This window comes from Trifolium pratense, linkage group LG6 (assembly GCF_020283565.1).
Source record: "Trifolium pratense cultivar HEN17-A07 linkage group LG6, ARS_RC_1.1, whole genome shotgun sequence".
NCBI classification, from domain to species: Eukaryota; Viridiplantae; Streptophyta; class Magnoliopsida; order Fabales; family Fabaceae; genus Trifolium; species Trifolium pratense.
Window position 1 is genome coordinate 6,914,144 of NC_060064.1, and position 27,697 is coordinate 6,941,840.

At 33.5% G+C, this 27,697-nt stretch overlaps 1 protein-coding gene and 1 long non-coding RNA gene across 2 annotated transcripts; one reads left to right on the top strand and one right to left on the bottom strand.

The window, feature by feature from the left end:
• Positions 1-1,101: 1,101 nt before the first annotated feature.
• Positions 1,102-2,056, bottom strand: LOC123890551. The gene is made up of 2 exons (XR_006802859.1): positions 1,597-2,056; positions 1,102-1,358 (listed from the first exon to the last, which is right to left on the bottom strand). It is a non-coding gene; the product is annotated as an uncharacterized LOC123890551 (long non-coding RNA).
• Positions 2,057-17,523: 15,467 nt separating this feature from the next.
• On the top strand, positions 17,524-18,703 carry LOC123892561. Its single transcript, XM_045942372.1, has one exon. It carries the CDS (start codon positions 17,722-17,724, stop codon positions 18,631-18,633), a length of 912 nt encoding a protein of 303 aa, XP_045798328.1. The 5' UTR covers positions 17,524-17,721; the 3' UTR covers positions 18,634-18,703.
• The last annotated feature ends 8,994 nt before the right edge of the window (positions 18,704-27,697 follow it).

A 27,697-nucleotide genomic window follows, 5' to 3' on the forward strand; every position in this document is an offset into this window, starting at 1 on the left:
TTTAATTAATGATATTATTGATGTTGTTGATAAATAAGTATCATGTGATTGTTAGGGAAATTTCAATATGTACCACTTCCTTTTTTTATCAAGTTCTTCGGTGGCTAGAAATTTTATTCTTAAGGTGGATAAGTGACCGAAGTTCGAACCCGGACAAAGCATATATAATGCAATATATGCCAATTAAGCTAAAAATATGCACCACTTCTATAAGTGGTAATGTGGTATATTGTGAATCAATACTTAAAAATATTTAAAATTTTAACAATGATATAAGTTGTAATTTAGAAGTATAACTTAATTCTAATCCTCATTTTTAAGAATGAAATATAAGTGGCCTGGGTGCAATAATATAATGATCGTAATTTATTCATGTGAGCAGGTTTCATGGCTTCCCTCTCATATCATATTTGGATTATTATGATTCTTGATTTGCTGATTTTTAGTGTCGAAATGTTTACTTAGCTGAAGAATGGGTTCTGAATATCAAGAAATGTTTGTGTCATATAAAATCTGAGTTGTCTATCACCCCTAGAAATTGAGACTCTTTGGAATTGGAAGAGAGGGTGTTTTTTCCATGTGACTCATTGGGGGCAGGCCGATATGGACATCGAAATTCTGCTTGGATGGTTAATTTGGTTTTGTCGGTGGCTATCAAGCACATGATTAAGCGTGTCGCGGTGTCCGATACATGTTGGTGTCCGACACTTATACGACACATGTCAGATAGCTTAGACCATTGGTTTCGTTATTGGTGTCCGACACTTACACTCATTGACTCATTGGTTTCGTTATTGTTTTCCTATATATTAGATGCTGCCATTGTGGGATTCGTGGTTGGAGCTGCCATTACTATTGCATGACAGTTTCTAAATCCGCTCCAAAGTATGCTCGACAAGCCTCTGTGAGTTTCCTCAATGTCTCAAAAGGCCCCTGTTGGTCATGTTTAAGCTTTGGAACTTTATATGTAACAACTTCAGTACACCTCAATCTCAACTTTTGGCTTTGAGGAATAAGTTGAAATATTAAAACAGGTAAAAAAAAAATACAAATATGATTGATAAGACAAAAGGAATCATATCAATGATAAACAACAAGTCATTGACAAAGTTAAAGCAAGTTCTAATTTAAAAACTTGAGGATAACATCTCTCTCACAATTCTCTAAAAGAAACACCTCTCTTAAAATAAGATCCTTACAAGAGGATAACATCTCTCTCACAATTCTTAAATCTTAAAATGGGTCACAACAAATGGTCAAGATCCCAACAGTGTGCAGACTTAAAATTATACAAAACCAAAACAAAATTATAATGAAATGAACTCTTGTGTTGATCCTCATCACAATTCTTGGCTAACCTGTTCAGTAACAAGAAATAAAAAGTATAAGTCACATTTAATCACCTCACTATATGCCAACAATATTCATACCACATGCAAAGTATCAATATTGATCACCACTGTATGTCTCTTTAAGATTATCATACAACTATCAACATAATACAAACAAAAAAACCACACAAACATAATACAATTACAAATACCAAATTATAAAACCTACTCATAAACTTACAAACAAAAAAACTAAAAAAAGTACCTGAAAATGTCTCATCCGAAGACCATTGCAAATGTAGCCAGCCACCTTTTACCCCACGGCCCAACCATTCACAATAAAGCTTTGCATTACACTAACACCCTTAATTGACTCACTTACAAACATGAGGTTATATGTAGCATTTTCAGCCTGAACTGGACACTGAAACCTTAATGGGGTTGTGGTGTTAGATGTCCAAGAAGAAACAAATTCGACCGTAAGCAATTGGTCTTGTGCATCAAATAATAAAATCCACCAACTTTGTCTCCTCCCACTAGGATAGTAAGGAAAACGAATGACTATTTCTTCACTTTTTCTTTTACAACTCAACATCAAATCAATTGTTCTCTGCCCCCCTATGGTTATTGCATCCTCACTGATACGATACTTTAATAGTGGAAGACCACTACGCTCAATAAAGCAAGTGATGTCCGACCACTGAGAAATTGTGAGTTTTAACAGTTCTTTCACACGATTCTCCATGGTTTTCCAGTCATTAAAGTTGTGGATATTATTTTCGTTACATATAGCAACCAGCTCCCTCGTAAGATGAGGAAGTTGCAGAAAATGAGAATCGTCATGCCATATTGCTTGAACAATCATCTGATTAACTTCTATGGCACGAGGAAGCAACGTTGCCCAGTGTCTTGCTCTTATAAATTTCATCAGTCCAACTAGGAGTCTGTCTAATGAAAGCAATATGTTCCTCTGGTCTGCTGCTAGGTTCACACTTGTAAGAGGCAACCTTGAGAGATGGGCCTGCAACAAGGCATTAGTTTTTACATGTGGGTCAGTGACAAGCTGTGGGTCGGTGACTTGCTGATTAAGATGAGGAAATCTTTGTTGGGTGATTAGTTTACGCATTTCCTCCTCTTCGATAAATATCGGTCTAATGGGGAGCGCATCAAATTCGGAGGCTAAACAAAGAGTTTCTAAAACCTCCGTCAAATCAGAATTTTGGGTCAGCCGTGTAGAGAATATCTCAATTGTTTCATAGTTGATGTAGTTCTCTGATGATATCCTTCCGAGATTGGAAGGAGAAACCTTATTCTCATCATGATTTAACACCACCATCCCACTTGCTATCAGTTTATTCATTGCTCTCACAACTAATGTTGTGAGGTGATTGGCCACATCTTCGTCACTAACTCCTTGGAAGTTGTAATAACCGGGATTTTTGTGGAGGCGCCGACACATGAATGTTTTTGCAAGACAATTTATGCCGTCTTGAACACTTTCAACAATTCCAGCAACAATCTCAGAATTTAAAATGATGTCCAAATTGTGCTGAAGACAACTCTCAATAGGCCATGATTCGTTCAAACACATCTGGTAGTGCTTCCTCTTATTTGGAGGACAAAAAATAAAAACCTTTTGATCTCCATCGTTCGAATGGCGACCGGCTTTACCCATCATCTTGAAAATATCTAAATCAGAATAGCTCGGTCCATCATAGTCATTAAACTGTGTACCCATAACAACGACAAGATGTGCCAACAACGACTCTTCCCATGCCATATAACTGCTTGCCACACACAATTTAATTAAACCCTTATTAAATAAATCGACGACAACTTCCTTATCACTATCATCCAAGCTCTCATGAAGAAAGCTTACTCCGAGAGACAACACAGATTTTAAGGCTGCGTTTTTAATATCGAGAACATATGCCGCAATTGTGTCTTTTTCTTGCAAACTAAACGGCTCCCGCAACTCAGCCAACGCTTCAACCGCCGTTTGGACATGATCTCTCGTAGGTACATATACAATAATGTGTTCACCATAATTGCCATGTTTCCTAATAAAATCATCGGTTATCATGGCCATACACTTGAACCTAGTGGAGAAAGAGTCGTCAGACTCGTCAAATTCTACATCTCTAAAGGATACTTTCAGAGGAACAGGACGAGCAGTAATTGGGAAATTAAAAATGCCATTTGAGTCAGCTCCAATCCATTCTCCAATATCCTCGGCATTTGTAGCTGAAGTTGACATTGCCACCATTCGAATATTTTTTTGATGATGGATAGCATCTCTTATGCTGACAATCACTCTCTCTAAAACATAACCCTCTTGACCACCTCCAATGAAGTGGAGGTCGTCGATGATGAAAAGACCGACACGTCGAATGTAGCTTCTCTGCTTCCAATGGTAGGACAAAGCATCCCATATTTGAGAAGTAGTAACTATAATCTGCCCTTCCCCAAGTAGCTTTAAATCTGTAAAGGTTTCTCCGGTCAATTCAACCGTTCTTAAATTGAGGCCACCCTCAAATTTCTTCTTCCATTCGCGACACTGTTTATGAGCAAGAGATCTAGTTGCAGCAATGTAAACAACACGCATGTTACCTTCTTGATGATTCCTCAAAATTGCAAGCTCAGCGCATGTTGTCTTGCCACTTCCATTCAGAGCAGCAAGAAATACATTTTCATTAGAATTATAGAGAACTGGGAAGACCTGCATCTGTATATGATTAAAATAGATAAACTGATTATGATACAGAGCTTCATAGGTTGCATTTCCCAAAGAAGTAACGGGCAGTAGCGGTTTCACATTGAATGGATTAGCACGAAAACGAGAAATCTCTTCTTGAGGTAAGAATAATTGTGTCAGAGGAACCTCTAAGATATACCTGGGGGCAGCAGGATCCAACACATAAATACTATACAACTCAACAACATATTGTTTTGGAAGTGGGGATTGCATCCTAACTAGGAAGTTTAAAGTGGTGGTCTGACTGACATATCGATGGTTCAGCTGATACAACTGGTGGTGAAGTGTTCTCGGGTTGACATTTGGGGTTTCTCGGTCCTCCATGACCACATCAATCATCAGAGTTTGACTTAGAGAGTTAGGAGTAAGCTTGAGTTCAACTGCCAACATAGTCCGTGTAAGTGGCTTTACAGTTGCATCAAGATTAATAACTGGCCTTACAAAGTCCATCTGTGGATCCACCAAAAAATAAAATACATTTTGATTAGGTATAGTACAGAAGTTGATACAATAATCTACAAATTGAGGACCAACACTTGTTTTAGACTACTCTTTCTGATCAGGAATTTTTCACGTTAATTACTAGAGAAGTTAAAATAGAAAGAAAAAGCATACAATACATTTTCACAATACACACACACACAGAGCCTTCTTTAATGAAATTTTGAAGTACTTTAGTCCTTTATGAAACTTAATCAAAAGCAGAATGAAATAGCATTATATGAAGATAAGAGGAGAGGACTGATATTGAAGTAATGTAATAAGCTTACTGTTTATTGTTAGGATATTTTAACAACGAAAGGGAGAAAAGGATTTGCTTAATAATTCCATTATGAAGATAGTAGATACATACATACCCTTTCAATCTAACCTATTCTAATGTACTTCCCAACAAAAAGATCTTCTCTTAATTGAATGAGCACGACCCTGTTTTTATTTTCAGTTTTTGCTGTTTTGGTTTATGTGAACTTGCTAATCAAAACTTCCATATTATGACATTTACAATGTTTTCCGTTGACGGCAATAATCTATGAAGCACGGACACTCCTCGGATTAGGAGTGTCCCGGTGTCGGACACCGACATAACACACCGACACTTATAATTACATTGAATTGTGTCATTTTCTCAAATTACTAATGGTGTCGACATGTAAGTGTTTGTGTCGTGTCTTATATCCGTGCTTCATAGATGGCAATATTCTTTTGAGGTGGGGGAATGATTAACTCTTTTTACGTGATTTGAGGTGAGATTACTGGTTTGCAGGATCACAAATTGGTGCATAAAGTGTCTATTGGCAGTAGAGTACTAATGTCAACTTACTAGAGAAGTTAAAATAGAAAGAAAAGCACACATGGAGTTTGGAAATAAGTGATTAAGCATAACAATATATTCATTATAACAGTTAAAATAGAAAGAAAAAAACACACAAGTAAGTGGTTAAGCATATTAAACTAATTAATCAGAATGAATAGACACACACACACAAACACTAGAAAAGCAAAAACAAAACAAAAACTTTAGAGCTAAAAACAAAATGTCACCTTTTTTGTGTGCCTAAAACCAGCTTGCAGCCAAAATCAGCTTCCGTTGTTGTTTGAGGAGTGAAGAAAACAACACAATCTAGCTTTCTTCTCAACAAAAGTTGTAAAACAATGGTTAGAGAAGTTGCAAATAAGAAAATGGAAGCAAACAAGGTACGATTTTTAGCACTAATAAATGTATAAAAGCATGAAAAGTAAAGAGAAATTGTTGAGATACTTACAATAGATATTCTTGTTGTTGTTGTTGTTGTAGTTGTTACAGTGTAGGCTTTGATAGAAGAGAGAACCAAAAATGGAAGAGGGAGATGGAGAGAGAATAAGGTTTTGGAATTTGGAGAGTGAAGTGAGAATAAAGACAAAAATGAGAAAGGAAGGAGAAGAGAGGGAAAAAATGAACCTTGAGAGTTTGTTACTATTACTGTGAGGGAGTGAGGTCCACAAGATATAAACCAAAATGGCACGGATCTGGATTCTCTCCTTCCCCAACCCTCTCCTTCTCTCTCCTTCTCCAAATCTTGACCACTAGATTAATCTAATGGATGAAAAACAAAAAGGCATGTTATCCCAAAAACAAAAAAGCTTGTACTTTTTACAGTAAACTGAAGTATTTCTTCTTCCTCTTCCACTTGACGGTAAACAAAATGGTTGTCATATCTCTCTTGTTCTCTACAGAATTTCTCAATGCAAGGGCATTTGAATTCATTTGGAGTGTGTATCTGATTTCATTTGGAGCTTGCATCTGGATCCGTTTTTTTTAAAAAAAAAAATAAATTAAAATCAGTATATATATCCTTCCATCTTCATAGTTCAGAACAAGAGATTAAGGAACAAACTTGTAAGAACATGAAGTGCATAAATCAAAGCTAACAGTATTGCCAACACCAATTCAACCAACACCAATTGGGCCAATTCCATTTTGTTTCTGCATTTATACAAACACATAAAAATCAAAAAAAATTATAAGACAAAAACAAATTAAGAAAAGGGATTAATTTGGGGTAATTGAAGTGAGAAATTGATTAAGGGATATGAAGAACCTGTGTTGGAAAATCAAGTGGTTATTGAAGATGCGGTTGTTGTTGAGGTTGAGGAATTGGGTGGTTGTGATTATGATGAGTTGATTTGGGAGGCGGTGATGTGGAGAAAAGATTGATACTGGAAACCGCCAACAGAAATCGCCGGCGACCGGCAACCCGCCGTCCATCTTCAACTTGTCGCCGAGCTGTGCCTTTTCGCTGTTAGGGATTTAAATATTCATTTCTTTTTTAAATTTTATTCTCTTATATATTTTGAACCATTTGATTGATCTAATGGACAATATTTGGAGAAGGAGAGAGAAGGAGAGAGTTGGGATGGAGAGGATCCAATTCCAAATGGCACATAACTTGCTCACAAAGATGTTGAGGGACTCTCGTTAATGGTTGGTTATTCACAATAAGGACAAAATTATGTACTATTTGCAAAAATATAAAATATAAATAAAAAATACCATAGAAATTAGTAAAGTTTTTCTTTCACGTTAATTAATATTCGATCTATTATTAAACCGCTAAATTTGGTTTGGACTTCGGAGGTTAGTTTTGGTATCAATTAGTTTCATCTCCCTTTCGATCCCAGTTACGAGAATTGAATTGTGATCTTTTCTATCAAATCCAACACCAGTTACCATCGGACTAACTAATAATTTACTGTGATATTAGTAATGTTGATTTAAGTAGGTTTTGAACAAATTTGTTATCAAACTAAGGTACTATTTTGTCCAGCTTTTTTTAAGTGTAAAAGCTATTTTAACAAATTCGTTATTAAAATCCCTTATTTTATGTGATCTTTTTTGTGTTAACTCACGTGTTTCTAGAGGAGGGATTCCGTTAATTCATAGTTCGGCTGTGAGGTAAGTAAAGTCTGACTAAGAATTATTTCCACGAGAAATTAAACTCGGATTATCCTAAACAATTTATCCTAGAAGAAACTGATTAATCACTTGAGCAAACAAAAAACTGTCCAACAGAAAACAATGACCACAAATAGTTACTCCCTCCGTTCCTTTTTATGTGTCGTTTGAGAAAAAAAAAGGAAAAAATAAGAAAAATTAGGAAAATGTTGTTTTGCACCGTATCTTCCTATTTATATCCTTATTTTATTTTATGTTACCAAAAAAAAAAAATTGTTCGTGATCTATTTTGAGTTTGTTAATGTTGTGTAACAATATTTTTCAATAAACATGTAATAGACAAAAAAAAGAGGAACAAAAAAAATAATAAAAAGATTATAAGAAGGGTATAATAGACAAATATAGCCTTAAATTCTAAAAACGACAAACAATTTAGAACAAATATTTTTTTCTAAAACGACAAATAAAAAGGAACGGAGGGAGTATTTAATAAATTTTTGATGGATATATGTCTGTTTTTTAATAAGTTTTTTTTTATAAGTAATGTTGTACCTGATTTTAATTAAAATAAAATAAAATAATCTACTATACAAGAAAAGAAAGTACCTATGAAATTCCTAATTTGCCCCTTTTTCATTTTTTGACACATAATCAATTCAGGGTTATTTTGTGTCTTTATTAAAAAACGTTAGTAGAAAAATGCTAAAAAATCTACTATACAAGAAAAGAAAGTACCTATGAAATTCCTAATTTGCCCCTTTTTCATTTTTTGACACATAATCAATTCAGGGTTATTTTGTGTCTTTATTAAAACCTTTTTCATTTTTTGACACATAATCAATTCAGGGTTATTTTGTGTCTTTATTAAAAAACGTTAGTAGAAAAATGCTAAAAAATTTCTTAGTAGGAATCGAACCCTTAACCTTTTACTTACAATTCTTATTAGATTTACCACTAAGCCATATGAATTAATTTGTTATATTTTTGGAACCAACATATAATCAACATGAGTTAAGTTAAAAGAAGAAAGGGGAAGTGTTTATTTATTTTTTCTTTTTTTATAATAAGAGAGTAAAATTCATGTACAAATAAAAGGAGAGATTCAATGAAATTCTTTATTTCAACGTCATAAGTGCATTATACCAAATAAGACAACAAGAGTTTACAAAGAGTCAGAGAAACAAAACCATAAACAAATCACACAAGAAAGATATAATAAGAAAGATATGACTTTCATTCTTATGAGATTTTTCTAAAATATTATGTTGCCTATTTTTTTTAAATAATTTTACGGGTTATATTCAAATTAATACGGGAACCTAATTTTTTTGGATATATTTACGGGTCTTATATTTTTACTCATATATTAGTAAAGTTGTTTATTTTTTTTTATAATTTTACAAGTTATAGTCATATATTAATATGGGGACATAATCTTTCGTGTGAATTCTACGGGACCTATGTTTTTCTTTTTTTTTAGACTAACAACAAACAATATTCATTTATTCAAGTAAGTAGAGTACGTGTGAATCTGCACTGAATCTGAATCGGAGCAAATCTGCAAATATGAACAAAACAAACATTGTACTACAACGGAATTAAACCGGACACCGTACCAAGACGCGAACTCAAGACAAAAAAACTTTGCACTAAGACGGGATTAAAACAACATCAGACAAGAACAACAAAAGAAAACCCAAATGAAACATAAGAATGTGTGAAAAATCACTTATTTAAATAAAAAAAATATAAAACAATCAAAAAGGGGTGATTTTAGATCAAAATTGATCCAAAATAACCCCTCATTGAAAGATGAACAAGAATAAAAAGCAAAAAGTAGGGTTTACTATGTTGTTGTTGTGGGGCGGCTATGAAAAAGCAAAAAGTGACATATGTTTTTCCTCTTATTAATAAGATTTCGTGTTCTTTAATAATTTATGTAGGACTATATATATTTATACTCATCAATTAATAAGATAACCTTTTTTTTTTATTTGTACGAGACTTATAATTTTAATCATATATTAATAAAGTTCTTTATTTTTTTATAATTTTACGGGTTATACTAGATCAAATATTAATACAAGACCTAATTATTTTGTTCATTTTTACGAGCCATATTTTTTTTATTAATATATTAATAAGGTTGCTCATTCTTGACATATATTTATACTCATGCATTAACAGAAGGATATAATCTTTTGTGTGATTTCTGCGGTGCTTGTGTTTTTTTTTGAACAAACTAAAATGAATTTTATTATTAATAATGAGTCCTGATTGACACAAGGTGTGCCAAACAAAACAACAACAGTTTATATCATACACGTACGCAGGGCCTATGTTTTTACTCTTATTAATAAAATTTACAGTTTTTAACTATTTTTTGTGAACTTAAATTTATACTCATATATTAATATACGATAACCTGGTCTTCTATGTGGTTTATGCAGGACCTATGTTTTTTACTCATATTAATACGATTAATACGTTTGTCCGATCTTTTATAACATATACGGAACCTATAAAATACTCATATATTAATATGGAAACTTTTTTTTTTTGTGATTTATACGGGGCTTATACTTTTATTTATATATTAATTAAGTTGCCTATTTTGTTTTACAATTTTACGGGTTATACTCATATTTAATACGGTGACCTAATTATTTTGATGATTTTTGTGAGACCTATATTTTCACTAACATATTAACAAGGTTACCTATTTTTAATAATTTTAAAATGATATATTTATACTCATATATTTAATACAAAGACCTAATTTTTTGGTAGTTTTTACGAGGCCTGTGTTTTTACTAATATATTAATAAGGTAACCTATTTTTCCATAATTTCTACATTATCATTTATATTCAAATATTAATACGGAGACATAAGATTTTTTTGTGATAGTTTTACCATTGTTCTTTTTCTATTTTTTTACCAAATATTATATCTTTCTATTTTTTTAATCTTTTAATCTACTTCCCAATAAATTACTATTTTATGTTATCAAGTGAAGTTTTCAATTTTTTACTATTTTTTTAGACCTACGTTTATAATTATATATTAATACGAGATCCTAATCTTTTGTTTGATTTCTGGGGACCTATGTGTTTTTTTTGGGTACATGGGGACGAGTTGAGATCCTCTCCATTTCTTATGTTTTCCATTTCTTCCATTACCAAAGTTTTTAAATATTTTGGGGTGTATAAATGACATTTGGACCCACTTGATGTCACATTTTTGCATTTATATTCCCAAAACTATATAATAATGGAGGAAATGGAAAGAATTGGAAATGGAGAGGATCCTAACTCCATGGGGACCTATGTGTTTTACTCATATTAATAAGTTTGCCCATTCGTTTATAACATCCGCGGGACCTATATTTAAACTCATATATTAATATGGAAACTTTTTTGTTTGTGTGGTTTCTACGGGACTTATACTTTTAATTATATATTAATTAAGTTGTTTGAAACAAAAATAAAATAAAAATTAAGTTGTCTATTTTTTTTTACAATTTTTCTGGTTATACTCATATTTAATACGATGACCTAATTATTTTGATGACTGTGGCGAGACCTATCCTATATTTTCACTAACATTTTAATATGATTGCCTATTTTTTAATAATTTTTACGGGACTATATTTATACTCATATATTAATACATGGACATAAGTTTTTTTTGTGATTTTTCAACACCTATGTTTTTGCTAATATATTATTAATAAGGTATCCTATTTTTTTCTTCATAATTTCTACATTATCTATATTTATATTCATAAATTAATACGGAGACCTAAAGTTTTTTTGTGATAGTTTTACCATTGTTCTTTTTCTATTTTTTTTACCAAATATTATATCCTTTAATCTTACCAAGTGAGGAGCGGCAACGCCGCGACTCCCGTGCGGACGCACGGGTGTCCTGCTAGTTGTACTTAAGGAAAGATATTCTCTAACTTTAGAGTGCCAAAGTCACATGACTTTCAACCATTTTTTTACCATTAGATTAATCTAAAAGCACCGGTACATTAGTACCTATTAAATCAGTATTTTTTAGCAACTGGCTTAGAAGATAAAGAATATGAATTGGATAATAAGTCCAAATAGAAAGTTAATTCGTAGCCCGATTAGCTTTTTTCCAAACCTAGCCAAACTTAATCTTCATAAGATGCAGATTAGATGGTTTAGAGATATAGAAAATTTCTATAAAAATATAGATAAACAACTGTCTAAAGAATATAGACAAATGGTTAAACTATTCCAGAAAAACCTCAAATTTATGGCAAGATGAGTGGAGATAGTGTAACACTTAAATTGCAGAAAATTCTGGATAGCTTTTCTGACCTTCAGAGTAGGGTAGAAAAACAAACATCCTATTTAGAAAGACAATTTAAAGAAGATAAACCCCATGACACATGGAGTTTTAGTAACGAAAGTTTCACCTGCTATGAAGAAGATGAAAGTCATAAATACCCTCACCTTTTTCATACAAGAAATCCACAACTCAACAACATAGCATGTATGATAACTTACATGATAAGAAACCTTTGTCAAGAGAAACTTGTTGAAGAAATTCAACCTGTTAAGCTAGAATGGTATCAAAGGGTAGATATGATTCTAGAAGAACAAAGAAAGAGTCAAGAAAGGATAGAAGACCTTTTAGAACTTTTAGAAAAAAGATATTTAACTCAGGATGAGTTAACTCAAATTCTTAAGAGGGGGGAAGATAGGGGAAAAGCAATAGTTATACCGGAACCAGAAATTCAAACCCAACCTAAAGAAAAAACTTCTGAATCCAAACAATTAAGTATTAGACCACCTTCTACTTACTTTTAATGGAAGATACAGAAGAAACCCTTAATAGGCAACTAGAAAACCTAGAAAGACTTATGGTCTCTTTAGATATAAGTGGAAAAAATCAGGAGATCCCTGATAACAAATCTGAAGATAACAATCAGATCATTTATGATTTTAGCTCAGAAGAAGCTAGTGAAAACGAAAATGAGAATCCTCATTTCGTAAAAATAGAAGAACATGGAGAAACTTCAGGTACCAAAAGACCTGCAGATTTTGAAAAGGAATTTACCAAACAAAAATTCCAAAAAGTACCTCATTACTATGAGCCTTCACAAAACCCTTTTCAAGGACAAGGTGTTTTAGACATAGATTGTAGTTTAGACACTGCAAAGGATCTTAGAGATTGGTACAATACAAATAATGTATTAGTCCATCTGAATGAAGATCTAAGAAATTTAGGATCAGTTGATATTTTCAACTACCTACAATATAAAACTAGAGGAAATGCATTTAAATACATTTCAAATCTACCACCACAAGTTATGGGAACTATGCCTTTAATAGGATCCTTAGTTACAGACTGGGTATATAGTTTACTAGTCAAAGAATTCAAAGGATGGAAGGATACCGTCCAATCAAAAGCAGCATTTTCCGATCAAAATCTTTGGAAAATAACTAATTTAAAAATTTGCAATATGTGTTACATTGATAACTTTATTTGTGAATTTCAGAGTTATTATTATAACATAGACAATGAAACAAGACTATCAAGAGGATTGTTAGATCTCCTCTATGATAAGCTTCCAGAAGGAATGTCAACTCAAGTCAAACTATACTTTACCTCAATATCATCAGAAGGAAAGGTAGATGATACTCTAGGAGGAAGAATAACTGTTTTAAAACAGTGGCTCACAGATAAATGTAGCGAAAAGATAGCTAAAAGAGAAGCTAAAGTATCACTTTGCTGTGATAAGTTACAGAACAAAGTAGGAAACTATAGGTGTAACTCTAGAAATCCTAAAAAGAAATCTAGAAGAAATATAAGGTCTTATAAGAAAAAGAAATTCAGAAAAATCCCTTTTAAGAAATTTAGAAAAGGAGATAAGAAATTCTTTAGGAAAAAACCACCTTATCCTAAAAGAAAAACATGTCCGCAAGATAAGAAATCATGCACATGTTGGTTATGTCATGAAGAAGGACACTATGCCAATGAGTGCCCTAAAAGGGATAACCCTAAGAAAAATGTCTTACAAGCCATATACGCAATAGGATATGAACCTATAGAATCAGATGTAGAATCTGATGAGGAAATTTATGAATACTGCACAGAGACAGATTCAGAGATAGACTTAGATGTCGAAGAAAGTACTTGGTAAAGGAAATCCAAGTGCAACATTTATAAAAATAGTGCTAGAAAATAAAAACCTTTTAGCCTATATAGATACAGGTGCAACCCTTTGTTTTGGAAGAAAATCAATCTCTAGGAACTGGGATAGATTAGAAAAGCCAAAAGAAATAGTTGTTGCAGACAAGTCAAAACATCAAATATGGTTTTGCCTTAAGGATGTATCTATAGAAATTGAAGGATATAAGTTTTTTATCCCTACAATTTATTTACATGATTCAGGTCTTGATCTAATCATTGGAAACAATTTTCTAAAATTATATGAACCCTTTATTCAAAGGAGTAATACAATTTCTCTTCGATGGAAAAATCTTGGAAATCCAGACGAAAAGAAAACGATTACTACAAAAATAATTACTAGAAATGAAATTTTAAAAATGATTTCTGGCAATTTGAAAAAACTTAGTTCTATTTGGGAAGAATATAAATTCTTTTCAACTTTAGAAGAAAGACTCAATGAAGTTTGTTCTGATGATCCATTAGATAATCAGAAAAATACTAATCATGAATTAATAGTAATTCGACTTAAAAACCCGAATGAAGAAGTCAACGTTCCTAATAGAATTCCATATACTATTAAGGATGTTGAAGAATTCAAAACTGAGTGTAAAGATTTACTTGAAAAAGGACTAATAAGACCTTCTTCAAGCCCACATTCAGCTCCAGCTTTTTATGTCGAAAATCATAACGAGATAAAAAGAGGGAAAAGAAGAATGGTGATTAACTATAAGAAAATCAATCTTGCAACCATTGGAGATTCTTATGGATTACCTAGAAAAGATTTTATTTTTGAAAAAATTAAAGGTTGTAACTATTTTTCATCCCTTGATGCAAAATCAGGATATTATCAGCTAAGACTTTCTGATGAAACAAAACCTTTAACGGCATTTTCATGTCCGCCACAAAAACATTTTGAATGGAATGTTTTACCCTTTGGGTTAAAACAAGCACCTTCAATATATCAAAGATTTATGGATAATTCTTTACAAGGATTAGACCATATATGCCTTGCATATATTGACGATATACTTATTTTTACAAAAGGAACAAAAGAACAACATATCAAGGATGTTGAAATAGTTCTTTTAAGAATTAAAGAAAAAGGAATTGTTATTTCAAAAAAGAAATCACAACTTTGTAAAACTGAAATTGAGTATCTCGGAATGATCATAAAAGATAATGGAGAACTCAATTTAGCGCCACATACCCAGGAAAAGATTTCCGCTTTCCCTGATGTATTAGTGGATAGAAAACAAATTCAAAGATTCTTAGGATGTTTGAATTATATTGCCAATGAAGGATTTTTTAAAGACTTGGCAAAAGAAAGAAAAATTTTACAAAAGAAAATTTCTGAAAAAATTCCTTGGTCATGGACAGACGAAGATACTAAGATTGTGAAAACAATTAAGAGTAAAATTCAAGTCCTACCAAAGCTTTACAATCCCACAAATGATGACTTTCTAGTTGTCGAAATTGATGCATCCAAAGATACATGGGCAGGATGTATGAGAGCTTTCCCTAACGGAAAAGCAACACAAAAACTCAATGAGTTTGGTGAAAATCTGAGCATAACCTCAGATATACAATCTGATCTAATTTCGAAAGAAAGAAAGACAGATAAAAAACAAAATTTGGTAGATTACTCTGCTAAATTTAATATAAAAGAAAAAGAGTTATTACTCTGTAAATACATATCGGGAACTTTTTCTGATACAGAAACAAGATATCCGATAGCTGAGTTAGAAACACTTGCATGTGTTCGAGTATTAGAAAAATGGAGAGTAGAACTTCTACCCTCTAGGTTTCTTTTGCGAACAGATTCAAAATATCTAACAGGATTCTGGAGATATAATATAAAAGCAGATTATAAAAGCGGACGATTAATTCGTTGGCAGATGAAATTACAACAATTTCAACCATACATTCAGTATATAAAATCTGAAAACAACAGTTTTGCAGATACTCTTACACGGGAATGGAGCAAGCAATAAAGATCTTGCAACATAATCTGAAACAAAAAGACGAACAGATTGAAGCTACTCAACAGCGTCTTACAAAACTCTCTTCTGAGAAGGGGGAGATAATTACAACATTACAAAATTTGCAACAATATACAGCAAATACAAACATCAGTGAACCAACTGAAGAAGAAAGCAGCAGCAACACCAAAGAAAATTGGGACTTGCTTGGACAAGATTCTGGAAAATACAACTACTATGTAAAGTATTCAGCTCCAAAAAGCTCGAAGATTCCAATTAAAGCAATAGTACCAAGTGATTGGAAAGAGGAACAAAAATCTTCAGAAACAACTTCAGACAGCAAGAAATCATGGGCTGATGAAGTAGAAGAAGAAGATGAGGCAAGAAAAAATGGTTTGTCAACAACTATCCAAACAAACGATCCCGTAGACAATGAAATGGGAAAGTTCGAAGCTTATGTCATTTTCGATGGCCCAATGAAAGGGATCTACAGAAAATGGGCAATAGCAAAACAGCACATTATCGGAAAAAATGTACGCCACAAAGGCTACAAAACCATTAAAGAAGCAGAACAAGCTCTTTACGGTCCTTACAAAGAAATTACAGCAGCAAAAGATATCCAAAGATCTTCAACAATGGAGTCAAAAAAGAAGCTGTCAATTGATAAAATCCGCCAGCTAGAACATCAAAAAACATTCCACTTAGCAGACCCAACTTTCACAGAGTTTAGTCTTAGATGGAAATGGATAAATAACTATATAGAAGAATTCTCTACAGATTGCTTCTACCCAACAAACAAGTATGGATGTTCAAAAACGGTCCTACTTCCAGGAATAGACAATCAGCTTTGTCTATCATTCTTTCAAAATGGATTGATTAGCACAATCTATCTCGAAGAAAAAGAACAAAGAAGTTTTGGAGAACTCAAATACTTTCCAAAAGAACTTCAAAACCTAGTACAAAAATTCAACAATCTCTTTGCCAAAGGAAAAGAAATATTCCTTCAAATTGATTCAACATATCCATGGTACGATGAAATTACTCTGGATTTAACTATAAAACCACAATATCTCATCAAAATAGGGATATCAAACAAGACATATCCAACTATGTCAAAAGAAAAAAATGAATGGCACCCAGCCAGTTACATTGCACAGATGAAACACTTCAGACAAAAGGTTACCAGGTTAACCCAGCAAACAAACTACAGGGTTGTTTACGACGATCCATCAACAGTCGTTTACAGCGATTCCAGAAAGCCAGCCAAGGAGAAAGATTCACAGGCTGTTAAAAATCTTGAAGAAAGAGTTGACCAGCTAAAGGAAGACTACACAAAATTACCCATGGTAATTAGAGAAGAACTGTGTAGAAATTTTACACAAAGTTACAAAGGTCACATGTGTGAAATCTGTCCGCCAAAATCGTCGGCACAAAACGACAAAGAAGCACTCAGTGGAAAACAACACGTCACAATGTAGTGGCAGACAAAGAAAAGCAGCCACCCACTATGTAGGGTCGGATAAGACTGCCTTATCACTAAGGCATCTACTTTATGTAAATTATTGTTTGTCCGTTTTCTTTAGTGCGTTTTTCTTTTGCTTTAATAGCTGTCACGGATAGGGACATGTGAACTACTTGTAAGTCCTACTCCGCTATAAATAAGAGCCTTGATGCTCGTTTGTAATCAGAATGAAATTAAGTTTGAATGAAGTTTTTCATTTCTCCTAAAATCTTAAGATTTTAGTGTTGATAGTTGAGCTAATACTCTGGAGCTATCAGAACGTTGAGGTAATACTCTGGAGCGTTCACCAATCAAAATTCGAAAGAATCATAGACGGTCGTAGTGGACTGATAACAAAGACGAAAGTCATCAATTCAAAATCAAATTCAAGAATATCAAATCAGGTATAAACATGTTTATGTTAAATTTATTTAACATCTTTCAATACTATAGAATATCAAAGTTCTGTTTAAATAATGTTCAAATACATGTTAAAATATTTCAAAAATCAATATGACTGAAGTATCATATTTCGAAGAAACATCTAGCTATCACACAGATGTTATCTGTGATAATAAAATAGAAAGTGCAGAATTATCTTTAACTGCAGAAGAAAATTTCAAAAGAAAATATAACATGTTCAAAAATATTTTCTCAAGAAAAAATATTCTGAAATTTGGAATAATGACAGGAGAAGAAGCAATTCCCATTGATTCTACTCATGGAAATATAGTTATATCTACTATAGATACAACTCAACTTAAAGAAAGAATTAAAACCTTTTCAGAAAATGAAAGATCTAAAATTGGTTATATTCATATATCGACCATTCAGATTTTAATTAAAAGTACTTTTATGAAAGGTATTAATTCACCTCTAGAAATAGCCTTAAAAGACTCCAGAATTCTAGACACAGATCAAGCAACAATTGCAAAAGGAAATTGCAATCTAAAATATGGTAAAATCAAATTTGATATAAATTTACAAATTGGTTTATCCCTAAAAGATAAAGATCTTGATAGGTCTATAGTTTTTCATTATAAAATGAAAAACAAAAATTTTATGAAAAAAGGTAATCACCCCTTTACCATTTACTATAGAATTAACTATGCTTTGAGTAATTCACATCATAGTATAGAATTCAAAGGAAAAGACACAATTCATATTGACGAATTGTTTGCACCTATAGTAACTCTAAAATCACCTATATTCAGAAGTCTAGCAAGGAATAGTTGTTCTTTGATAGAAGCTGATAGAGATCTGTTTGAGGAAACAGAAGACAAATCGTTATTTAGAAGCAAAAGCCTTAGAATAACACCACCTAAAAAAGATTTTTATATTTCAGAACAAAAAGAGCTAAGTAAGCTACATAGTTCAATAGAAGGACTATCCTTACAAGTCCAAAATTTAGATAGAAAAATCTAAGAAATGCCTGGAGCAACTTGGGCATACCTTTTAGAATTAGAGTTAGAAGAATACCAAAAAACTCTAAAAATGATTCTAGAAAGAGATCCCACACATATCTACGGATTCTATGATGTGGTTAAGTATAATATAGAGCGCCTTGAAGGCACTATAGAATGGGCATCACAAACCCAAACATATGATGAAGACGACGTCAGAAGTTTTCAAAAATGTCTCCAAAGAGACTTAAATCTCTCAAGGATTCAAAAGACCCTCGAAAGATTACCTTCCGCAAATGCAGCTACCTCTGCTGAAAACTCAGACTCCTTTTCTGAAAACTCTGGTATCAGAGCGTAACATCCATCCAAGGTTTAAAAATAAAAAGAAAAATCTTTTTAAAAACAGTTTGGTCAAGAACCGATTTAAAAGAAAATCTTTTAAAAACGATTTCGTCAAGAACCAATTTAAAAGAACAACATTTGCTGAAAGTTACTTAACTTTCCCGCCACAAAGTCAGAGAAAAGCAATCCTTGTACTTAAACACAAACATTCGTAATAAAATTAGAATAGTTACAAAACAAGTGAATTTTAGCAATGAATAGCGACCAAACGTAAGTGTTCAAATGGTATAACCAAAATAGGCCAACCATACCGCGTCAGCAAATCAGATTCCTCCTATATGCAAGCAATGCAGGCTACAGCTATCGTAGTACTAGCACATCATCAGAAAAATAACTATTTAATTGCGATACGCACACAGGGAAATACTACTTAACAATGAATTTTATCAAAAAAAAAAAACTACTTAACAATGAACATACTCACAATAAATAAATTGCAAACATAATCTAAAATTATTTAGATTAGATTATCACAAATTTCTGGATTTGGATAACTAGTCATTTTTCCAATTCGACTAATTTTCTTGTCGGTGATGTTTGTGATCGGTTTCGCCGTCATGCTACTGGACAGTGTCGGTCCCGACTATTTGGAGATTCGGCTTAAATGTTAAAAGTGGACCCTAATAAATATATTAAGAAACAAAAAGAATAATTCTCATTGAAGTTAAAAACAGATTTATAAACAATGTTGAATTGAACCTGCAAAAAAATATTAAGAGATAGTTAACAATTCCCAACTACAATCATAAATTAGCAAAGTAGAAGAATAAATTAGCAATTAGAATATAAGAAAAATCAAAAAAACCGAGTAATTAGCAGGGTCGTTCCAATTAAATTAGAGGTCCGACTCTCATCGTAAAAATGGACTCTTAATAATAATAAAAAGTGAAAATTGTTATAAAAGAGCAATTTTTTATTTAAATTGTAAATAAATACAAAATAAATAATTTAACTAGGGATATAAACAGAAATTAAGTGTTATCCTGAGGGTGTAAACAACAAGTCAGCATTCTGATTGAATGGGCTGATCTGCTAGAAGTAGATTAATAACTTATTGTTTACACATACTTACTATTTGCACCTCCAGGTAAAAAAATTTAAAAAAAATTGAGGCCCCAAATATTTGGAGGCCCAGCTCTATAGAGCTTTTTGCACCACCCCCTTAGGGCCGCCCCTGCTATCGGATGAGTTGGGTCCCTTTTTGTCAACAATTGTTGGAAAATTTGGAAAACTAGACATGAGAAAATTTTCCAATCAAATAGGAAGCCTACTTTTGGGTAACAACCTTTGTACACGTTACTCACTGAGAAAAAACTGTTAGATCAAATAGTCATTTTCATTCCTCAATGTGTAACTCGCTGTTATTTTGGTCCCCACTGAAGAAACACTATAAATAGTCCTTTAATTTGCATTCTATTAGTCACTTTAGTCTCTGACATTAAATTTAGCGTTTAACTCAACAAAAAAAATGACGTTAAGAAACTCAAAATTTATAAATTTATATTGAAAAAAAAAATAGTTTTTTTCATTTTTCAATCACCAACTTATCTACTACAGGACCTGCAGGGAATGATTTCGGTTCAAATTGGTAATTTGTTGGTTATTTGTGAGATATGAAAATTTGAGTGTAGTGCTTTTTGTAAATCTATTCTATTTGTATAGTCTTTATCATGGTTTTGGTGTCATTTGACTTTGATTTTTCTAAACTACGTTTTGTAATTTTTCAACCTTGCACATTTTGTGTATAAACATGATTATTACTCTGTAAGATATAAAAACTATTTCCCTTTGTTCCAAAAAAAAAAATATATATATATATATATATATTTCCCAAATCTATTGGACATTTTTAACCTTAACCATCGGATCATATACATATTTTTGTTAATTATATATACATATATATATATATATATATATATATATATATATATATATATATATATATATATATATATATATATATATGGGGCTGCTAATTTAGACCCAGTTGGACCAAAATACCCGTTCTTTTTAATTAAATAACAAAATTACCATCAGATGGACGCGGATCCAGTGTCGCGCGCCTACCATAGGACTATTGTTACAGACCGTTAATTTGCATCACACGGCCAACAGCTGATCTCATCAAGGTTGTCTGATCAATCAGACAGCCCATATCATCCTGATCCATCAGATTCCAGAGCATGCACCACACTGGATTATAGCCTGGAGAGAAGAATCTGCTTTTTGAAAAGAAGGACACGTGTCAATTGCTGACTGGCTGGCATGATTTTTTACTCATTTGATACTTTAAACTCAATTATTTCGCTGTAAATTAATTTTTTATTTTTTTATTTTTATACCAAAATTCATAATTTTTTTTTGTCTACAAATAGATACTTGGTTCATTTGATTTGGACACTAAAAAAAACCCATTTTTTCACTACCTTAATCTCATTATTATCTTTATATTACTGTAATATTTATTTTGAAGTTAAATGTCTTTTTTTTAGTGAAATTAATTCCAATAATCATTTCAGCGCCCAAAATTCATCTAATTATGTTATTTATATGTTCTATTGCATTTTAAATTATGTGTATCGTACTAAGTAAGTTACTTGTGTCTTGTAATTTAACACGCACCACTCAATCAACTCATTGAAACCATTATACCAGCAAAATGGTTTCAGAATATAACTCTCTGAAACCATTCTACCAACTAAATGGTTTCAAAAACAAAAAACTAAGAATCAACTCATTGAAACCATTCTACTAGCAATATGGTTTCAGAGTACAACTCTCTGAAACCATTCTACTAGCTAAATGGTTTCATAATCAAACAATTAAGAATCTAAGCACTGAAACCATTCTACTAGTAAAATGGTTTCATAATACAACTATGTGCAACCATTCTACCAGTAAAATGGTTTCAGAAGCAAATAACTAAGAATCAACTCACTGAAACCATTCTACCAGCAAAATGGTTTTAGTGTACAACTCTCAGAAACCATTGTATCAGCTAAATGGTTTCAGAAGCAAACACAATTAAGAAATTACTCACTGAAACCATTCTACCAGTACAATGGTTTCAAAATACAACTATGTGCAACCATTCTACCATTAAAATGGTTTCAGAAGCAAACAATAGTTTTTAATTACCGTTTTATCTCATTTAATTAACTAAAAATAGTTTCAGGTCTCCAAAAATTTCATAAAATATACCAAAAGTTCCAGAATATTATCTACTATTTTATTAAAAACAAATAAAAAAAATGGTTTCAGAGTACAACTCTGTAAAATCATTATTATTGTTAAATGATTTGTGAAAATAATTTCATGACTTGAACGAGGGAGAGTGAGGTACACAAGAAGGTTCTAAATAATTCATAGTACTTTACATAAAATTTTGGAAATTTTTTACGGAATTATAATATTTTTAATTACATTTTTATCTCATTTAATTAACTAAAAATAGTTTCAGGTCTTCAAAATTTTCATAAAATATACCAAAATTTCCAGAATATTATCTACTATTTTATTAGAAAAAAATAAAAAAATGGAGCCTCCCTGAGGCTGCACGCGTCCCCACGCACCGCCGATGAGAGTGGGCGTGGGCGACGCGCACTGTTCATCGTCTCCTTCGCCCAGTTGAGTTTGCTGACCAAATATGTGACATTTTTTTTAAAAAAATTGCCCCGTAGGCAGCGACCATATTGAAAGAAAAAAAAAAGGAAGATGTATGATTTTTTGACTTATATATGTCCAAACACATATCGAACACAACACTAGCAAAACAAACACAACATAATAGCGCTTAAAACCCTTGAGTTTTTGAAACCAACTCTCACGCATCTTCTTCTTCATCAATCACCCTTCCTCCATGATCGCTGTCGTACGCAGTCAAAAATAAGTTTTATAAAATATAGTACAAGGTAGTTGACCTTGGTCGTCTCACAAGGACCTTTGATTTAATAACTAGTAAAAATAAGAACAATAAAGAATAAAATTAGATGGGGGTTTATGGTTTGTACAGATTGAAAGAGTATTAGAAATTCAATTGATAAAGAGACGATCAATCCATTGGTTTTAGGAAAACTTTGTTATGATTCTATCATAGGTTCACATCAGATATTGTTTTTATGTTCATGCCTTGGTTGATTTATAAAACTAATTAAACAAGTGATAACAGTTTTATAAGAATTCCATTCGATCAAGCGTCAGAATGCGTTCAACTAACCATGGATAGTGAACAAGCATCACTAGTAACACGGTTAATATCATGACTGAATTCGATCAACCCTATAGCTAAGCGCCATAGCCTATATCAATTCCTATTCGAACTAATCATACAAGCGATAAATCAATCCGAAAAGTCTCATAAATATAACTCAAAACAGAGATTAAGCATCACCATATTCGAGTTTCATAAAGAAATAAAGAGCATGAATTGATAAGAGAAGGCAGTAAACAAGTAAACTGAATTACTATTAAGAACCGAACCTCAAGAAATCATGAACAATGTTTCCGTACACCAATGGATTAACCTAGGGTTTTTAGTTCTCCATGAGAACAACCTTTCTTTTCTGTTTTCGTGAACTCCGAATTCTCTCTACCCTAGGCTGTGTTTCATTTTATATAATACGGGCTCCAAAAGTTACGGGCCGAAAACATAAGTTTGGGTCAAAAATAATTAAATTACAAAATGTCTGGAACATAACGCAATTATTTGACACATTTGCGCTCTGAATTGGCTTCAGGCTTAAACATGAAAGTTGTAGCTCTCTCTCTTAACTTTCCAACGCATCTTCCCGCTCCTCAATTCGCAGCTCAAGTTATTGTCTGCACAATGAGAAGGTGTCAATACGTCATTAAATCCGAAAATTGGTTAAATAAATTCATTAAGGCTCAATTGTGACCGAAAACTTAAAAACATGATAAAAACTTGATATTATTATAGAAAAACTACTAATATGCTAAATTATAATACTATAAAATATGTACCAAAATGCACTGATCACTCCATTGTTACACGATACTAAGCTCACGCAAGGCTACGATTCTATAGCGCTCGCGCAAGACTACAAATTTGCAAAGCAAGATAATGGATCGTGAGGATGGTGATTATGATTTCTGAAACCTTTGTTTTATTTTCGTCAATATGGTCCCCGCCTAAGTGGCAATTTTTTTTTTAAAATGTCACATATTTAATCAACAAAGTCAAACCAACGGCCACGTCAACATCAGCAAACAGTTTTTGCCTTCAAACTAACGACAGTGACTATTGTGACTAACGAAAGTCACTTTCAGGGACTTTTAAATGTTTTTTGATGATTCATGAATTAATGTGACAGCCAGTGCCACTTTCAGGGACCATTATGGTTATTTAAACAGTCAACATGGTCCCTGAAAGTGGCACTCGCTGTCACATTTGTCCCTGAATCATCAAAAAACATTTAAAAGTATCTGAAAGTGACTTCAGTTAGTCACAATAGTCTCTGTTGTTAGTTTGAAGGCAAAAATCGTTTGATGATGGTGACATGACCGTTAGTTTGACTTTGTTGACCAAATATATTATTCTCGTGCATCCTACCAGTTAATTATGAAAGATGATGTTTGTAAAATTAATGTTTGTAAAATTAAGGGTAGTAATCATATATTGCATGATATTTATTTTAAACTCCAATAATTTATTTGATTATCTTATAAGTTATATCTATCTTAACCATTGTTTCTCGTTTTTCTTTTTTTGCAGAAACAACCTCTCCATGCTTCTCAATTTCTTGTACCGGTCTTTAAGCTCATTTCATTGAGTTGTACTACTTCGTGTTTATGTTAAATTAAAACTACGTTGATATTGTAACTATGTTGGACCTGTTGTGGCAAGTGTGAGTGAGTTAAGTCCCACATTGCTTAAAACAGTGGAGGCTGGACACTTTATAAATGAGAAGACCCATAAAACTTAACGCCTTAAGGTTTTCGGTTAAAATGTGGTGTTCAACTCACTTGTGAATTTGTTCTTAGGCCCAATATGGATGATCCCCTGACTGCCCCCTCGTTGATTGACCCAACAGGACCAAGTCCTTTAATTTTTGCTGAAAAATTTGTATCTACATATTTATTGTTGTGAAGTGTTAACTTGAATTTATTCCTACCAAAAATGTGGATCGAACTAATATTTGTGTAAATTTAATTATTAAAAAATTAAATATTTTAAATTAAATATTGTATTATAATAATATTTGAGTAAATTAAATATTTTAAATTGAAATATTAAAAAATAAATTTTATTATGACCTGAGTTCATATATTTGATATGTTATGACCTGAGTTCGAATATGCAATTCTCCACGTCTATACACTTAATTATTGTATAATTTTTGCCGCCAAATTTATTAAGATAAAAAAAAAAATTAAGATGATTCCTTTTTTTTTTTTTTTGGGTCAAGTAGCCTAGTGGCTAGAAAATCCACCTTAAAGGTGAATAAGTGGAGTATCCCGGGTTCGAACCCGGGCTCCTGCATATACATTGCGATGTCCTTTACCAACTGAGCCAAGCTCACGAGGACAAGATGATTCCTTTCTATCATATGTGATTTGGGTATCTCGTACCCACTCTAATCCTTAATAGGATTTCAACCCTATACTTTCTAGATTAGTTAGTTTAGAGAACACTTTTTTTTTTTTGGTCAGGTAGCCTAGTGGCTTGAAATTCCACCTTTAAAGATGGATAAGTGGAGTGTCCAGGGTTCGAACCCTGGCTCCTGCATATAAAATGCTGATGTCCCAACCAATTGAGCTAAGCTCATGGGGACACTTTAAAACCAAGTTTTCACTATTTCTATAGGAGTTCATTTTTAAAATTACCACCTTAGGAAAATATTATGGAACATATACCCTATTATACGAGTAGTTAACTAACATTTTTAACAAATTTGATTTTTCTTTTAAAAGAAAAATGGTTTATATGGTGAAAGATCAAAATTTGAAATTTTGACAAAAAAAATTGACTTTAAAATCATGTAATTTGAATTAACGGATTGAATCTCACGATCAGAACTGCTCGTGAACTTTAAGCCGATCTCGAGCTAAAAAGAGTTTGTGTCAAACTTGAGCAAAGTTTCGAGTTAAGCTCGGACAATTTCATAAATTTATGTACTATTTTGAATTCTTCATTCTGAAAGAATTTTAAAACGACATTCGGTGAAGCATAGGACATTATTAATCACCCTCATCAAGGATTTGGAAGGAAACTACTCCTATGATAAACGATGGTCAAAGATAGAAAGAAGATATATCATAAAAATGTAAATTTGGTAGTGTTCTGGGCCGAGCATAGATGCTCGAGCACCAGAGGATGTCGAACAAATACGTCCCGAGCAAGCCTACCATGAAGAGCCCGTGAGACGTGCTCGACTCTCCAACGGTCTGATACACTTACGTATCGTAACGGCAGTAAACCGGAATGATGAGCATTTACTGCACATCAAGGCCTCCAAGCCGTTTTCCGGCAGCCACTTGATGGCCATTAATGCCATCAAGGGTCTTGGCCTAGCGCTGGGGGCTATATATATGTGACTCCACTTCATTTGCAAGGTACGCATTATTTAGCTAAGAAAACCTTCACAAACACAAACTGACTTGAGCGTCGGAGTGCCTGCAGGTACACAACCCCCCTCCGCTTCAACAGAGGTCTCAACGCTCTCAACCACCGCAAACGCCGGCGAAGTCGCATTCTTCTGGTCAACACGATCAGTGGCGCCGTCTGTGGGGACCATAGTTTCCCTGTTTAACCAAACCAAAAACTAAAAACTTCCTTCAAAACACTTCTTTCACGACCAATGGCTGGCGTTAACAACCACCAAATCCCGGAGCACGTGGCGGAGAACCATGGAACACCGATGGACTACGCGCCGTACCACCCGCTGGACGGCCAATTCGCCTTCGTAACGGAAGATGGCCAAGGAGGGCAAGACGAGCATTACGAGCCCTACAACCCAGAAGAACCGCAGATCCCTGTGGCTACCCCGCCACAGGCGACTCCGGCAGTGGCTATCCCCCCGGGCGTTCCCATGCAGGAAATGATGGCTGCGCTGGTCAATGCAATCAACCGCCAGTCGGACTTATTACGGCAGCAGAACCAGCGATACGAACAACAAAATCAAAGGCTCGAGCAGCAAAGCCGTCGCATCGACGCAATTGCTGAATCGAGGGTCACGGCGCAAGCTCGCTCAGCTCGCCGTTCACCCACACCTGTGAGGAGCAGAACCTACTCCAGGTCACGCTCACCACCTCGCCGCAGAAGCGAAAGGAGGTCGAGCCCAAGGAGAAGCGAGGCAATATCTCGAAACTCCACCCCGCCGAGGAGACATTCCCCTAGAAGGGACAACCCTCCTCGCCGCCAAAGGAACCGATCCCCCGAGGGAAGGGACAGCCACCAAGGCCCCCTATCCCGAAGGATCCGGGAACTCCCTTTACCAGTCGGTCTTGAGAAACCACCGGCAATGGATACTTACGATGGCTCGACAGACCCAGACGAGCACATCGAGAATCTGGAAGCTCTCCTCGAGTACAGAAATGTACGAGGCTCTATCAAGTGTAAGCTCTTTCCCACGACTCTGAGGAAAGGCGCTATGGCTTGGTATAACAGCTTGGCACCAGGATCCGTGGATTCCTGGTCGGACCTATGCGCCCGCTTCCGGGCT